Source organism: Pinus tabuliformis, chromosome Q (assembly GCF_031772625.1).
Source record: "Pinus tabuliformis cultivar Carrire ecotype Pingquan chromosome Q, CPIR1, whole genome shotgun sequence".
NCBI lineage: Eukaryota > Viridiplantae > Streptophyta > Pinopsida > Pinales > Pinaceae > Pinus > Pinus tabuliformis.
In genome coordinates, this window is record NC_142296.1 from 1018844341 (window position 1) to 1018862434 (window position 18094).

The 18094-nt window shown below is 39.2% G+C and overlaps 1 protein-coding gene across 1 annotated transcript in view; it reads right to left on the reverse strand.

Moving 5' to 3' along the window:
• Positions 1–490: 490 nt before the first annotated feature.
• LOC149222956 (uncharacterized) overlaps positions 491–18094 on the reverse strand; it is a 63522-nt gene continuing 45918 nt past the window's right edge. Inside the window, exons 2-3 of the mRNA XM_089387734.1 lie at positions 9372–9659; positions 491–596 (exon numbers count right to left, since the gene is read on the reverse strand). Coding sequence (XP_089243860.1) covers positions 491–596; positions 9372–9598 — 333 coding nt within the window. The 5' untranslated portion in view covers positions 9599–9659. The remainder of the gene's footprint in view (positions 597–9371; positions 9660–18094) is intronic.

An 18094-nucleotide genomic window follows, 5' to 3' on the forward strand; every position in this document is an offset into this window, starting at 1 on the left:
TTTGTTCATTTCATCCACTCATCTTACCATTGATGGCTTACAATAAAACTCAGATTATATGTATTCTTGGAGTGACCTTTAAAAAGAACATGTGTTTTTTCTTTGCTAACTCATAAAGACTGACTGCCTCAAGTTTGCAACAGATTCGACACTTCCGAGTAAATGCATTAACTAGCTTCTTTCAAGGACACATTGATTACCATCTGTGAAAATTATAAATTTCATATTTGACTGTGCTAAGCCAGGATGATGTCAAATGGCTTAACGAAAAAAGGGTAAGTATGAAAATTCCAAAAAAATCATGAAATCTGAGCATATTTTGTCAGAAGAACTGAGCACAATGGAAAAATCAAAAATCAAAACCAAACTATAAGAATAGTTACCAGTGCATAATAAAAGCCATAAATATTAACACAGAAATTGTCATGATGTGCTAAAGCCATCCAAAACATTCACCCAGGGAAGACACATACAATAAATTCTAAAGCACTCACTGTCTGTTTAGGACTTCAGCTAGATGAACTTTCATAGCTTTCGCTAGTTGCTCAGCTATCTCCTCATCATTGTTGTCACTTTCACCATCGTCGTCCTCAGTACTGCAACATTTGCAAGAAAACTGGCACTCAAGAAGATCTCACACTCCAATAGAATGACTAAGAAAAAGGATTTAATGCATACCAAAAGATACAAAAAATGCCAACATAGCTTTTATTGCTTAGCTATTAAGGACAATCAAGTGAAAAACTAAACATGGGTAACAATTAGACCACATTTTGAATTTGCCTACATAATACATGGAAATGAACCTGTAATACAGTGCCAGTTTTTGTTTTTTGAACATTCAATTCATGATTAATATTGTCACACGAGTCCAAGGAACTTTACCAGCAACATGTAGGTGATTGTTTGAACTTTGATATCCAAAATTAAAGTTTTTCTTATTGTATCTGAATATATGAACTTTAATGTATATTGAACAAAAACATGCTTGCATAAAGTCCAAAAGATAAAACTATAAGGTGAAGTCTAACTGTTCTATGTTTTTGCCTTTTTCGCCAGAACCTAGTGATACAATTCTTTGTGAGATCACTGTTTTTGGTTGCTTAAAATGTATTTTTGAATGCATAAACAGATTCAGAACCCTGGAAAACCCCACGGCACTCAGTCTCTACAAATTTAACAACTCAAATCTGCCATTCCAACATTTTTTGGCCAGATTTCGGGCAATACTCATCAGAAAATGTGCCCACGAAAGGGCAAAACATCAAACATTTAGACTAACGTATATTGAAGAAAAACATTCTTGCATAAAGTCCAAAAGAAAGAATAATAGCAATTAGCAGTTTGTATGTTTATTTTGTTGTATAGTTTATATGATTGCATATTGATTCACGTTTACATAAACTAGTAGTTTGAAATCACTGCTGCAACTAGCACTTCTATATTCCTTTCTTTTATGTTTAAAAATCTGCAATCTGGAACTTGCACTAAAAGTTATCAGTTCGGGAAGGTAGTAGGAATATGTGGCACTAATCCATAATTAGAAGTTTATAACTCCAACAAAGGGTCAAATTGTTTTCAATATTAGTTTAGTACTAATTTAAAAGAAAAAAGCTAAAATAAGATCACAGAATCAAAATAAAAATGATGCAGGGACCCCATGTGCTGGCATCTGCAATAATTCTATAAATGATTTTAAGGAAAAGAAATTCACAATGGACATTTCCAAGAAGAATAGTTTTGGAAAACTGTTTACATCAATAAAACAGGACTGAAAATATAAAAAATATGAAAGAAAGGACCTCTAACAAGATAGCGCAACGTCCTTGTGTTGGGCATTGATTATCATTCTCCTGTGCATGATTTACTGTCCTCCACTTTGTCTCACTTGTTATCAGTTTCCTGTCCACCACCATCTCATTATAATGAAATGCAGTTGTAGGTTGCTTTCTATATCTCCAAGCACTGTGCAATATGTAAATTATGCAGAATTTGATTTCCATTGATCTATTTATTAACATAATCCTTTGAGCACCAAGCAAGCTCCCCATCCACATCCACAGATGACACATGACAGCAACTAAATCTGTGAAAAACTTCATCACAATTCTCTTTATCCAGATCTGGAATCTTTTGCAAGAGTCTCATGTGATAAATAAAAGCCGGCCATCTACTAAGAAATCCTCCTCTGGTACTCCTTTTCAAGCTTCACATGGGCTGATTTCAGGTATTTCTCTTCTATAACAACAACAAATTTGGAGCATCATATTTATCTTTGACTTTAGCAAACAAAAGGTCACAAGGGTTACTTTGATATGAAGGCACCAAATCATCAAATTTTCTTCACATTTTATTGCAAATCTCAACCAAAACATATGTATCATGTTATCCTTCAACATGTTGTTCTTCATAACTAAAAACCAAAAACCTACAAAATGCTTTCATTAATCCTAACAATGAAGATATCTTCGTTGGACCACAATCATCAAACTATTCCAACGCATAATCATTCAAAGTAAATACAAACGTTTTCATCGTGACATTTTCATGAACAACGTTGAAATCTGAAATAAGTTTAATGACGGATGCAACACATTATGTAACTAGATGAGGGTGTCCATCAAACTTTGGACCATGCTTGACCTATTTCAGAGGAGGGTACAAATTTGGATATCCAAGAAACCGTAAGAAGTCCAAGGGCTGTACCTTTTGGCATCTAACTTTTCTTGGAATGATGCCAATAAACTGCTGCGAAATTTTGAAAATATATCACAATCACACCTCATTTCCATGTAAGTGGAGTCACCAAGTGAGTCTTCAAATACCTTCAAATTCTTTTGGATATCCTCACCTCTCCAAAGTTCAAACAGTGTGTCAGTTCAAATCTTTTGGAATATGGTTCTTCCATTCATTTGTGAAGTCACTAGACGAGAATAAGCACTTCAAAGAAATGACCTCATCAAATCATTGTAGCCAATCTACTAGATCTTAGGTACTGGACTTTGTCCCCAACAATAACACCAATTTGTTACCTCCAAACATGTACTTCAAATGTTACAAATTCCCTTAACCAAGTGTAACCATAGGGTGAGTTAGGAAGATTGTCCGTTGTCACCACACAACTCTTCTCTCACTTTAGATCAGTTTTGTTTTCAGCATAAGGGGGGCAACCCTAGAAAGGATTGTTTTTATGATGTTCTTTAAAATAAAAGGTACAGTGGATTCTACCAATACCAATGTCTACTAAATTGGGTTATGGTGTCAAGATCAACAAGGCAAGCACATGTGAGAACACCACCAAACCAGCAAGCATAACCATCCAACCAAGTAGAAGTGAGATTCCCCCAACCAAAGACCTCCATCAAATAATGTGATACCCTGAAGAGAAAGGGCCCCATGAAAATCTATCTCTCCAACTCAGTCCAATGCTCCAGGATACCAGCTACAAATCTCCATGAATGTGATGAAAAGCACAAGGTGGAAAGAAATAAAATATGAGGTGTAACAGTTCCAAAAGAGCATATAGAGACATTTCTAATTTACAACCATTGTTGCTTTTATAGAGAATGACAGAACAAAAAGAATGTTATAATACTAATGATAATAAAGAAGGTATAAAATTGATAGTAACCTATGGTTTATCGGTTCCTATTATGCAAGTATCCAACTAGTGGGGTGCTCAATATGGAATATTTTCTAGGGAAGCTTAGTGAAGTTATACATTTAGCATGAGGGTGATGGCAATTTGACGAAGAACTAATGCTCAACAAGGAAAACACATGCAGAAGACCACCAAACAAGCAAGCATAACCATCCAACCAAGTAGAAGTGAGACTCCCCCAATCAAAGACCTCCATTAAATAATCTGATGCCATGAAGAGAAAAGGCTTCATGAAGATGTACCACTCGTCAGTCCAACACTCCAAGCTACCAACTACAAATCTCCATCAATGTGATAAAAATCATAATATGATACCTCATAGAATATGAGATGTAACAGTTCCAAAAGGGCAGATAGAGACATTTCCAAATGGCAATTTGACAAAGAACTAATGAGGGGTTCTAGAGGAGAAGCAATTCCTATTGAATTGATGACATGATACGTACAGAAGTCACCTACCTAAAGAACCAACAAACAACATGGCATGTTCTCTACATGCCTTGGTGGATGAAGGTGGAGCCAAATGAGGACTTTGAATCAACAATATTTGTTGTCATCTTATATTACTTCTTTCTCAAAATTTTGAGTTGTAAAATTTTGAAGTTTTGTGTTAAAAAAAGGTAACACCTAAGAAATATTATTTTCATATTAAAAGGAGGTGCTCAAGTATTAACACTACAATAATATTTATGTTGGGACCCATTAACATTTGTGTCACATTACCCGGATGCGGATGATTACTATAGTAATTAATATGATAAGACGGTCGGCCGGAGGACGAGATGGCCACATGGCCACCTGTGTCGTCCCCCATGCCAACCTCCGGCGCATTCAAACCACCTTGTAGCAGCCATTAATTGTGTCTGAAGGCCGAGACACCTCCACAACCTTCATTGCCATGGAACCTGCAGAGCACCATGCCATTCTTCCCCCCTTGCTCCATTGCGTTTGCCCTCCGCAAGCTACAGAACCCTGCTCTCGCACTGTGACAGGAAGCCGATGCTGGTTGCTGAGTTGTCTTGATCTGGGCAATGGGTTTCATTACTCTCATTCCAGTCTCTGCAACTTAAACCAGGCTCAGACCTCCCCTGTTCATTCTCTGCATCGAAATTCCACCAACCCCTCTGCTGCCAACCTTGCTCTCAACCCTGCCATGGCTCGCATCAGACACCGAATGCGAAGCAGACGCGGACGCATTCGCGGAGGCATCATTCGCCCACCAGCTTCGACTAGCTCTGCCATTGCCTCCCCTGACTCCTCCACCGATAATCCCAATCCTCTCAGCTCTCTCTATGGCCGTTACCCAAACACCCGAAGTGGAAGGGGACGCGCCAGGCTCCAAGGCTCAGAAGGGAGGGACGTTGCAGTTCACTCAGTGGATTTCTCCCTTCCTCCGCAACCTGCTCCCCATGTCACTCAGTTCCAGTTTCGCAGCACTTTAATCCGGCCTGTAATCACTGCCACAGTGACCATTTCTTTCTCGGAAGGAATTGATCCGCAAGCACCTCTGCCTGAGCACAAGGACGAACAGAATAGAGCGGCACCAAGCAATCGTGGTATTAGAATCCCTAGTAATCAGCAGCATGACGATGGTAAAGCAGCCCTGCATGGCAAAGCGGTAGCTGGCAGTCAACCAGATGCGGATAACAAGCATGGCGACACAAGGGCCTCGGGAAGCCGACAAGGTGACACGTCTGCAATGCAGGTGGGCACAGGTAGCACTACGACTGGTCACGCTGGCTCTAAGGAATATGGATGGTGTCCGATCGTGGAGGAAGAGCCAACAGAAGAAACCTTGCAGCTGCTGGCCAGGTTACATGGCAAGCCTTGATTCCGTTTCTGATAGTTTGGTTACATGTCATTTTAAACCTTGTTTCCTGTCGGGTCTTTTTCTGGTTATGTCCCCAACTCGGGCGACAAAATTTTGAATTTTGTTCCCAATTGTCGATTTACAGTGGAAAATTCTGAGTTAAGTTTTGGAATTTACAGTTTTTTGGTTAGACTTTTTGAATTATGGAACTGTAGCCCCTGCGAGGGTAAATTGAATTGTCTTAATTTTTGTACTCGGACTGGTTTCCCCATCTGGGGCAGTCACAATTTCAAAGTTTGATGCCCAAAATGGTCATGCAACTAACCCAGTGTCGCCGAGGGCGGTGCCTCTCTGTATATTATGTCTTTATAAATAGATCAGTTTCATTTAGAAAAAAAAACATTTGTGTCACATTATATGTTAGTGACATGTGACAAATGCGTTTTTAGATGTTGTGGTTAGGAGCTAGGTGGTTAAACCACCCTAACCATTTTAAGGGTGGTGTAATATTCCACCATGAGAAATGATACATGGTGAGAGAGATGTATATGCCCACATTAGGATTAATAGATCTATCATTTTTCTTCTCTCTTCTGACTCAAAAGGCAGTAGATCCATTCGACAATAGACTTCCTCTCCACTAGTTGGAAAACACATCACGTCTACGAGACCTCAAAGTCGAATTTTGCCCTCGACATAGTATGGCTTCCCAAGTTAGCTTGAGCATCGAAAGTTCCATCCTAAGAATCTACCCATTGACCTTTGATGATAAGAGGGCTACCTCACCCTAGTGCTCCCAAGATTGTACAACTAGGCTACCTCATCCTCAAGCACTCTCCAAGCAACATCATCAATCTTGGCATTGGCACCTTTATAGTTATTGACGAGAATAGTGATACCTCTTCCTCTACTTCTATTGATTTTCATGATGTCGAGCTAGGACCACACACCTTTTAGGATTCACATAGATCTTGCTCCTTTTTTCTTTTATTGTCATCCATATCTCTTGTATTTTTAAAACATTTTAGCTCGAGTGTTCTAGTCACTCCCATTATTTAGTAGCCACGGATTGAACTAGTTAGTCCCATTGACCTATTACTTGGTCATTTGTGGACATTGATAAAATTATCTTATGTTATCTTATCTCTAACATATGCTTCTTTGCATATGCATTTGCACCGAACAACATCAATAAACATGTATAGTATTGATAGAATGTCGATTCACTCAACTGAGAGAAATCTCCAAGTCTGGGTTTCTTAAAATTCATATGTAGCATCATGGGAAACCATGTGAAGCTTAGCCATTTCAGCTCTTTTTCAAGAGTATAAGTGCATGGGAATCACCATTATGATGTTTCTCGCATTTTGTAAAAAGGGTTTTTTCTAGATTGGAACTTGGAAGGCTGTGGAGATTACTGTAGTGACCCACCTCAGATTTTCTTCAATCTTCAAGATACACCCCTCAAATTATCTTTGCTATACACTTGCATCTGCAACCCAGGGGGCAAATATTGCTCTCCAAAGTTTCTAAACTCTAAAATCCACAACCAAAGTGCTCCAAGATTGCCCACAATCTGTTTGTTCTGATTTTGTGCTTTGCAGAAAAGGGGCAACCCAATATAAACAAAAAGAAACATTAAAAGTAGGTCAGTAATCGGTTTGGTTAGCAATGCATTAAATCATAAGTGACGATAAAGGGATAGTTATGGTTAGATTAGGGAATTGATTTTAAAACTGACACCTCATGGATGCTGACTTGTACTGGAGCCATCCAAATGTCACCAAAACTATTAAGGCACATCCCCTAGGCTCCCGTTTTAGTGGCAGATGTCCCAATGACGGGGACATCTCATGTGCTAAATGACATTCCTTGGAAAAAGGGGATACGCCTCACATCCTCAAGGGCATCCCCTATTGTTCTTCTGTCCTCCATCATATTTATTCCATGCTTATTTCACCATGAGTAGTGAAGTGCATCTACAGCCCAGTATGATAGAGATTTCTCATGTTTGTCACATGAGTAACAATTACATGTCAGTTTCAAGAAAATATAACAACTATAACAAATAATAATATTACTGTATGTTAGCCAAATATATGTACACCTGATATAAGAACTGCTATATAAAGAGATAAAAAGAGAGATACCAGATTTATACATAAATAGAAATACTATAGATAAAATATCTACAAAGAAATATTGCTACCCCTCTTCATCTATGCCTAGATCCATCTTAAATGATAAAAAAATACAACTCGAGATTTGATCCCTTTTGCTGCTTGACATCTCCAGACTTAAGATTGATCTACACTGGTATTTCTTACATTCATACCATAATTTTTACCTGCTGTGCTGAAGTACAAAGATTTGATAGTTGTAATAGGTTTCAAACTGATTATGAGAAGCTTTTTTATTCAAACTACAACTTCTAAATCAAACTTCCAAAGGGTATTCCAATCAACACAACCATTTGTTCCACTAGTTTCTCATAACCAAGCAAACAATATAATGCAAATAACTAGTGAATTAAACAAATATTTAGTTGTGGCAGTGATCCAAGTAATAAATATGGACCAAATACTCCCCTGCTTTTTTAGCTACTTCCACCTAAGTTACCGGAAACGCCTGAAGAATTTGCCAGAAACGTGGATCCCCATTTCCGATATGGAAACAGATACAATTCTTGTCTGAAACGCTGTAAAAACATTTTTGTGCCGTTTCAAAAAAACGGAAACTTCAGATTTGGAATTAGATACGTTTACAAGGGATTTAATTTTTTTGGATCCATCTTTGGAAATCTGGAAACGGATCCACGAAAATCGTGATCAAAATCCACCCTTAAAATGTTAAAAAGTGTGAAAATTTGTATAGCCATAAATAAATAATAAAAATGAAGAAATCAGATTTGCAAATAAACTCACTATAAACACAGCCTCATAACGTCTCTTCTAAATCTTTAGAAACAACCACTCCATATATTTATCAAGGATTCTTACTAAGAAAAAGATAGATGTTCAAAAATGCAAACAAAATAGTTTGATGAATGTCTTCGTAAAGAGATTTATTTGAGCGATTAATTTTCAGTTTGGTTAAGGTTTTGTTAATTGTCATTGATTTTGCCCTTGATTTCATAAATCCCTCCAATATAACAAATCTTCTCTAGCCAATCTTTTGCCTGCATATAGTCAAGAGACCAAGCTGACGTTGAGAAGATTGAAATGTTCAAATAGGCCTTGATGGAATATCCCAATGATCCCATGGGCCTTTACTTGTCATGCAAGGAAGATAGATATAATCTGCCATGCATAATACGTTCTCTGAAGGAGTCAGACCCGAAAGCACAAAGACTGTAGCATTTTTTATTACATTACTAATGATGATGATAATATGTTGAATGTTATAATAATCACTAATGATGATGACAATTTTTATGCTGAATTGATGATAATGATTTGTTTATGTCGAATTCATGACAATGTTTATGTATTTTTAGATATAGATTCTAGATTCTAAAAGATGAATGGTACTATGAAATATATATATATATATGCATGCCATTTCCTTGCCGTATTGTATCCTGATATTTTAAAAATTTGTTGTATCCGTTTCAAACCCTGTATCTGTATCCGTATTTGTTCCCGTATCGGTTTCGGTGCAACTTAGACTTCCACAAGTGCCCAACAAAGACACAAACGTACTAGAAAATGCATTTTTAAGATTGTTCAATAAAATGGCAATATTATAGTAAATTATTTCTTTCTATATAGCACAAAAATTATTACATGTAAGCATATTTATTACCTAGTCATGCATTTAACGAGGCAAAAACACCAACCTGATGTTGGTTGACATATCAAAGGTATAGAAAAACTAGCCATGAGATAAGTGATTCCATACCTAACATATTCCTCTCCCAATGGAAAGTCTTCACATTCTACATGTATTGGCAAAGGTGATCGATTTACTTGAGCACAGCTACCATCAATTTCATCTTTCTGCTCACAAGTTTTCAGACAATCATCGGTCTCTTTGATGCGTTCACCAAAACTATAACTTTCCTCCAAATAACTGTAACCTTTATTTGGAAGAAGGTTATCCCCTTCTGCCCCACTTATTCTGCCCATACCAATCTCCTTTGTTTAAAATTGTTTGTGTTCACCTTATTGCATCTAGGAATTCGTCGCTCTGAGAATCAACAGGATGCTCTGTTAGGATATAAATGCATTTCGAACGAAAGAATACAGTAATCATGTGTTTAGGATATATGTGTGTGTGTGTGTGTGTGTGTGTGTGTGAAATAAACATGTCAATAGAACAAGATATTACCATATAAATGGAATTTTAGAAATGTTTAATATTGCAAGAAATACATCATTTGTATAACTTTAAACACACTTGTAATAGAAGGAAGACATTTTGGTCATGTAAGTATAGCTCCATCCCTAGAACTTATGTCAAAATTTTCTTAAAAGAGGTACCACAAAAATATGAAGAAAAGCAAGAAAATGAAATAGATAAAATATAGCATGAAAAACAAGAGAGTACTTGAGAGAGATAGAATACCTCAAGGACCAAATACTTCACCCATCTCAGGAATCTCAAACTAATCTAATCCTTCTAGGACAGACGAGTTTGACCCACATAAAATGGGATTTTTAAAACAATCAATTGAAACTTTAGTACAACTTATGGTAGGCACTGTTACCCACCATTTTGGTTAGGTAATAATTGTTTTTTCTTTTATTTTTTTCAGTGACAATGATGCCATATTGTTTAAAATGTTGAAGAAAGTGTAACTAGGTTCAGTCTTCATAAATATGAAATGTACTTTTGATTCTTGTATATTGTAAAAGAAAGAAAAATGATTATTATTACTATTGCGCTTGGGTTTCTTGCCCCAGAAATTTGTTTTATAGGTGAAGCACTAATTGAAAGTGCTTCTAGGATTGTCATAGGTCAAGAAGTCAAATAGGGACATTGTAATAATATGAAGACCCCATCGGGCGACTTGTAAATTGTAAAAAGAATTATTTTTGCATTTTACTGAGCCTTCCAAGACCAAGTCAACCTACCAACCTGTCAAGTCGGCCTAGAAGCTGGAATTTGTACCCCTGGAAGACCTATATATAGAAGATAGTTTGACCTCATTTGGACACATTCATTCCTCTCTCTCTCATGCGAAGGAAGAAGTAAAAAAGAGCAAGCAAAGAAGGCAAAAGAAGGAGAATTGTTTTGGGATCCTCTCTCTCTCTTTCTCTCCACGCGTGTGAAGAAGAGGGTTGAAATTCTTCAACTTTTCGCTAGGGTTTCTGTTGTCGAGCTAGGGTTTCGTTGTGGAGGTTCAATCTGGTGAAAAAGCGTTGAAGGAAGGGCCAACAAAGTCCCCTTCTAGATCCAGAAAACAAATTAGGTCAGGTGAGGTAGCTGGAGGCAAAGAAGCAGTAGTTCTAGTCCACACATGCAAAGTAGTTGCTATTGCCCGGCGGCCGAAGTTGCAGATCTGCAGTTAGGGCCGAAAAGATGTGGGTGGAGGTCGAAGTAGTGTTGCCAGAAGAGATTCTACTGGGTTTGGAAAGCAATGAAGCAAGCATGTTCTTGAAAAGTTGATCTTGGTCTCGGAAGGGCTTCAGTGTTGGTCAAGGACCTTAGTATTCGTCAATAAAGAATCTATAAGAAGAAATTGAAGGGTTTTCCTCTCAAGAGGAGAGGTTTTGCCCTAGCTTGGAGCCTACATCTTGTGTACTTGTATCTTGTTGATCTTCTTGTTTTGGTAGTTGTTTGATGATTGAAGAACACACTATAATAATAAGAAGAAGAAGATAATCCTAATAAGTAAAAAGACATCACAAGCAGTTATCATAGTTAGAAGAATCATTAATGTTATCTTGCCTTAGATTCTTCAACATGGTATTGGAGTTATGGTTCGCACAAGGCATGAAGAATGTCAACTCTATTATGAAGAAGTTTGAAAAGAAGTGTTCATCATTAGCAAGGCTCATCAAACAAAGTTTCATAGTATGGAATAGTCTCTTCTCTTCCAAAGATCTCAAATCTTCAAAGAATGAAGGATTGTTCTCAGCCCTCACCGGAACGTTTCAAGATGAAAATATATGGGTGATAGATAGTGGAGCTTCAAGACACATGATTAGATATCACAAGCAACTCAAAACCCTATCCAAAGGAAATTCCTCATACTCTGTGGAGCTTGGTGACAACAAGAGCTATCCGATAAAAGGCATTGGGTCTACATCAATTGAGCTGGAAGGAGGAGGTAGCATTCATCTCAACAACATTCTATACGTTCTAGGTTTGTGCAAAAATCTTATTTTTGTTTCACCATTAGAAGAAAAAGAGTTGCTTTTATAGATGGTAAAGTAGTGGTTTGGGCTAAAGATTCTAGCATTGAAAAAGCTAGAACCATTGGAGTTCGAGAAGGAAGACTCTACAAACTCTCATCTCCTCTAAATCAAGCACTTGTCCACATTGAGATAATTCTGTGTGAATTGTGGAATAGAAGATTGGGCCATCTTCATTACAAGATCTTGCAAACTCCAAACTCCATTGTAAATGGGATACCAAATCTCAAAGAAGACCATGAAGGAGTCTGCAAAGGTTGTGCTCTGGGAAAGAATGCAAAGAAACCATTTGCAAATAGTACATCTAGAGCTCAAGAGATTCTAGATCTCATCCACTCTGATGTATGTGGTCCCATGTCTAAATCACTTGGAGGTCATCTATATTATGTTACTTTCATTGATGATCATTCAAGGAAAACTTGGATTTATTTACTTAAATCCAAGGACGAAGTATTCATCAAATTTCAAGAATTCAAGGCAGAGGTAGAAAATCTTACAGAAAGAAAGATAAAGATTCTAAGGTCAGACAATGGAGGCAAGTATACTTCCAAAGAACTCATTGCTTTCTGTAAGGAGGTTGGGATTAAGAGGGAGCTTATAGTTCCATACAATCCCGAGCAAAATGGAGTAGCTGAACGAAAGAATAGAGCTATAGAAGAAAGTGTCAAGGCTATGCTCCATGATCAAGATCTACCGAAATTCCTATGGGGAGAAGCAACGAAGACTGCAGTATACATTCAAAATAGAAGTCCTCACAGGTCACTTGGCAATATAACTCCAGAAGAAGTCTTCACTGGGAAGAAACCAAATATTGATCATCTCTGGATATTTGGGTGTCCTGTATATATTCACATTCCCAAGGACAAAAGAAAGAAGCTAGATCCCGCAAGCAAGAAAGGAATATTTGTTGGATATAGCAACTCTTCCAAGGCTTACAAGATCTACATAAAGAAAGGACATCAAATAGAAGTAAGTAGAGATGTAATTTTTTATGAGAGCATTGCCTTCAAGAAATCCAAAGATCTCCCATCTGATTCTGATGAGGAGGATCTTCCTATGCTTGAGGAAGAAGTTAATAAGGAAGAATAAGTCTCTCATCTTAAAGAAGAAGGTCCCAGTGAACCAATATCTATGCTTGAAAGAAGAAAGAGACCTAACTAGTTAACTTCTACACTTCAAGAAGCAGAAGATCACACCGCAAGAGGAAGGTTTAGGGAGAGCAAGAAACCAAAAAGATACTCAGGATATGTAGCATACAAGTTGAAGCTCATTGAAGATGAACCTTCCACTTTCAAAGAAGGAGCCAAACACCAAGAATGGAAGAATGCAATGAATGAGGAATTCCAATCTATTATGAAGAATGGAGTCTAGGAAATTGTCCCAAGACTGGAAAAAAAACCAATGGTAACCTGTAAGTGGTCGTATAAGATCAAGCATGCTATAGATGGAAGCATAGATAAATTCAAGGCTAGATTCGTGGCTCGAGGCTTCTCTCAAGAAGAAGGCATTGACTATGAACTTATGAAGAGACCTTTGCTCCCACAACAAGGTATACCACGATCTGATCTTTGATATCTCTGGCAGCATCAATGGGATGGGAGGTACATCAACTGGATGTCAAAACAACATTCTTGAATGGTACGATAGATGAAGAAATCTACATAGAGAAACCATTGGAATTCGAAGTAAAGGACAGATAAACTCATGTTTGCAGGTTGAAAAATGCACTTTATGGCCTCAAGCAAGCTACTAGGGCATTGTATGCTAGAATGGATGCATACTTGCAAAGGTTGGGTTTCAGGAAAAACACAGCAAATCTCAATCTCTACATCAAAGTAGAGAATGATGAACATGTCATCATTCTTCTATATGTAGATGATCTTCTATTAATTGGTAATGAAGAAAGAATTCAAGGGCGTAAGAAATTGTTGGCAGCCGAATTCGATATGAAGGATCTAGGACTTATGCATTATTATCTAGGCAACTAGGGCCTAACTCCATGTGGGTCATCTTATTTATGGCAGCTGATATTTTTCTTGGACTCCTCTCCTCGAGAGATGTAGGATTGATCTAAAGATCATCCGATTCCTATAAGTATTCATGGAGTTATGAATTTATTTATGTTATAAGACAATTCGTCAAGGTCGGCCAACAACCAAATAACCCTCGCATGTGCTCAACGTTTTATTATAAAAGGAGATGACTTGAGAGTCATTTCACACACACTTCACTCTTGATTTCTCTCCACTTGTTCTGAGATTTAGTGGAAGAGAAATCTAAGAGAGGAAGCCCTAAACGCATAAAGTAAGAGCCATAGTATGAGACCTAGATGCAATCAAGGAGGGCTACACACTGCCCTATACGTTGGTCGATACAAGCCCTAGACGCAGTCAAGAAGGAAGCCTACACGCTGCCCTATATGTTGGTCTCTACAAGACCTAGAAGTAGTCAAGAAGGAAGCCTCCACGCTGCCCTATACACTGGTCTCTACAAGCCCTAGACGTAGTCAAGAAGGAAGCCTACATGTTGCCCTATACGCTAGTCTCTACAAGCCCTAGCCGCAGTCAAGGAGGGTTACTATGATGCCCTAACGACAGGTCCATGATGCCCTAGCCGCAGGCCACTTCAAGTGACCGAATTGATGGATGGAGGGCCAAGGATCTAGGGCCGAGAAGGAAGGCTGCTAGGCCAATTAGAGGGAAGCTAAACGTTGGAATTTGAGTGGTTGTTTGGGCATGTTGAGGAGGCTGAAAGCTACAGCAAGCTAGGCCGCAGGCCATAGCAAGTTGTTGGAGTTATTTCATGGCTGCTTTGAGAGGATGACGTGGCATGGGAGGAACCTCTTCAAGGTTGGCCGTAGCACTAGAGGGCTAGTCTTGATGTGTGTTGGGTTAAGGGAAGTGGCACATACCCTAACCAGAAGTGCAGTCACAGCAATGGCAACAATTGGGACAGCAGCAAGACATGGTGCAGCAGTACAGTAAGCAAGGTACAACAAGCACATGGCAGCAATAGCATGGTGCTGCAAATTAGGACAACGGCATGGTACAACAATGTTACAATGGGACAGCAACAATAGGATGGTGTTGCAAACACAATGGGACAACATGGTAAGCATGGTGCTGCAAGCAAGTTGGGACAGCGGTATGGTAAGCAAGGTGCAGCAAGCACATGGTGGCAAGCATGTGGGACAATAGTGACAAGCATGGTGCAGCAATGGCACATGATGCAGTACAGTGATGAGTACAATCATGATTGGTAAAGCATGATGAGATGCAACGTAGTGATGATGGGTGCAGCATGGTGCAGCACAGTGAGGTGCAGCATGATGATGAGGAGAGCACAATGATAGGTGCAGCAAGGTGATGGAGTCACCTTGGAGAATCAGTTGAAGCAGCATGTCTTCAACTAAGTTCAACTAAGTCATGTATCATCTACTTAGAGATGATCTATGCTCTTATTTAGATAAGTCAAAGAGTTGAATTATGTTGTATATGTACTATCTCTCTCTCTCTCTGTTGAACTATTGAAGAACATATAAGAAGAATTGATCAAGGGTTTCCCCACATTGTGGTTTGTCCCTGGCTAGCGCCACATCTTGTGTCCTCTTGTCTTGGATTGTCTTCTACGATCTATGTTTATGTTCTATCTGCAATTTACTTTAATGTTGATGTGATTGCTAATCTAGAAAAGATATTGAGCTAACTATGAAAATTGAAATAAATTGCTCTAAGCATAGAACACACCTAAAATTAACATGGTATCAGAGCTGAGGTGAAGACAAAGCCCAAGCAAGAGTGAAAAAGCAATCACCGAAGACAGTTGCGAAAGGACAAAAGGCTCAATGGGTTCCTCATCCCTCTTCAAATTCATCAAGGGTGGAGCCGAACCAGAGAACATTATCAGAATGGCGCAGCAGAAGCTTCTGATGGCCTTCCTAAAGATCACTTCATTGGGAAGTCTGGATCTAAGGGTGGAAGGAAAGGAAGATGCCTTGCTCATAATAAGTTCAGCGATTATGCTGAGGAGTGTCTGAATGGTAGGCACACATCACTTGATGACGATAACAATCATTCCAGGGACATCTTCAATGATCGAAGGAATGCAGGTCATCAAGGAAATAGCCGACTCTTCAAAGAAAGCAAGGAACCCTAGGTATGAAGAATCAAATGTTGTTTCTGATAAGATAAAGAAGCGTTATCTTATATTGGCCCTCTCCTTCAAACTCTTTGGGAATCTGGCTGATTGATTGTAGTGCTTCAAGGCACCGAATAGAAGGGTGCTCTCTCTAATTTGGTGGAGATGGAAACAATCGTGGGATTATACTTGGAGTCAATGCCACCTATCCCAGAGAGGGTGCATGGAATGTTACCCCTCAATTGAATGAGGGTAACTCGATTCATTTACAAGAATCTCTTAATGTACCTAATCACAAGAAGAACCTAGTGTCCATTTCGGCAATGGAAGTCAAAGGTTTCATGGTGGCATTCATCGATGGAAAGGTACGTGTTTGAAAATAGAATTTTCAAAGATGCTTTTACTCATGGGTTCAGGGCTGGCAATTTGTATCAAGTTGTAGGAAGTCCATTGGGGACCATATCAGTTGTCACATCTCATCTATAGCACTGGAGGTCTACTTATTATGGGGCCCTACCAGATGTGAGTCAGATGCTGACAAGGATGCCTGAATTCAAGAAGAGCATGAAGGTACATGTCTGAGATGTACCGAAGGAAATTCTTACAAGGGGACATTCCCCTCATGTAGCAGGTCCACAGGTTTGGAACAACCCGAGGGGTTTGATATTCATGATTGGGATTCTCATGTATGCAGGTGGAAGAAATCCCTCTATGGCTTAAAGCAAACACCCTGGGCTTAATATGAGAGGATTGATCGCTGTCTGATCAAGCTAAGATTCACTAGGAGTGAAGCCGATCCAAACCATTGCTTAAAGGTTGTGGATGATAGACCTCTCATACCGGCACCTTCTGAGGAAGGCCTCTTTTTGATAGGTGTAGACCCTCTTATTTGCAAAAGTAAGAGGGAGTTGGATTCCGAATTAGGAATCGTGAACTGCAAGCCCGTGACTACCTCGATGGAGCTTAACGTTCAGAATTTATGTGGTAGTGATGCTAGACCAGATTTGGGAAATGCCTTTGAGTTTCATAAACTCATTCGCATTGATGTTCTTGGTGAACTTTTGTCCGGATATATGTTTTACAGTTAGCATTTTGGGCTCATATTTGGTTGAGCCTCACTGGATTGGTGCCAAGAATCTTCAGAGATATATTCAGGGCACAATCTCTCATGGATTGAGATACACTACCGGAAATGTGAAGCTGCATGATTATTCTGATGATGATTAGGCAAGCAGTGTGGAGGATCGCAAGAGCACTTCTTGTTGCTGACTCTCTTTGGTTTCTGCTCGATATCCTGGATGAACAAGAAGCAGAAGACGGTTGCTTTGAGCACCTCTGAGACTGAATACATAGCTACGAGTATGATCTCGTGTGAAGTTGCGTAGTTGTGGAAGCTCTTCAGTGAGCTACTTGTACACATGATGGATACTACCATGATCTTCTGTGTCAACCTGAGGGGGATTCGATTGTTGAGGAACCCCGTATTCTATGATTGCTCCAGCATATAGACATTTATCTGGGATATGGTACATCGATGAGCGAGAAGGCTCCATCTCATTAAGACTGATGTACAAGTCGCAGACATTCTGTCGAAGCCCCAGTGAAAGGTCAAATTTGTGACTTTCTCAAACGACTTGGAGTCGTTGAGAGACCCTCTTATGAGGGTCCTGCATGATGCATGCATTGAGCTCTGGGAGCTCCGTGGGGCTTGGGGTACTTCTTGGAGCAACAAGCGACCATAGAGTGACTCACCCTCCCCTAATGGTGCGCTGTGTACAGGGTGAATGGATCAACCTTCCCCTGTGATACCCCGTGGCGACTTATGGACAGGATGAGTGGTTCTCTTGTCGAGGCATCCTACCCATGCAATCTGGGACTCATGGGAAGTACCTCTCATCTAGCCAATGAGTAGGGAAATGGGGTTAGGGACCATAGTAGTACTATCGATGGACGCATCGTTGTATCTACCATACTCCCTATGCTAGGATGACCTCCATTGATCTAGGATCAGTATGAGTGATTTGAGACACTCTCTTTTGATATTGATCTGGGATCAATTGGAACTGACTTCGGGTCAGTAAGAGTGATATGACTCACTCTCTTGGAACTGATCTGGGATCAGTAAGA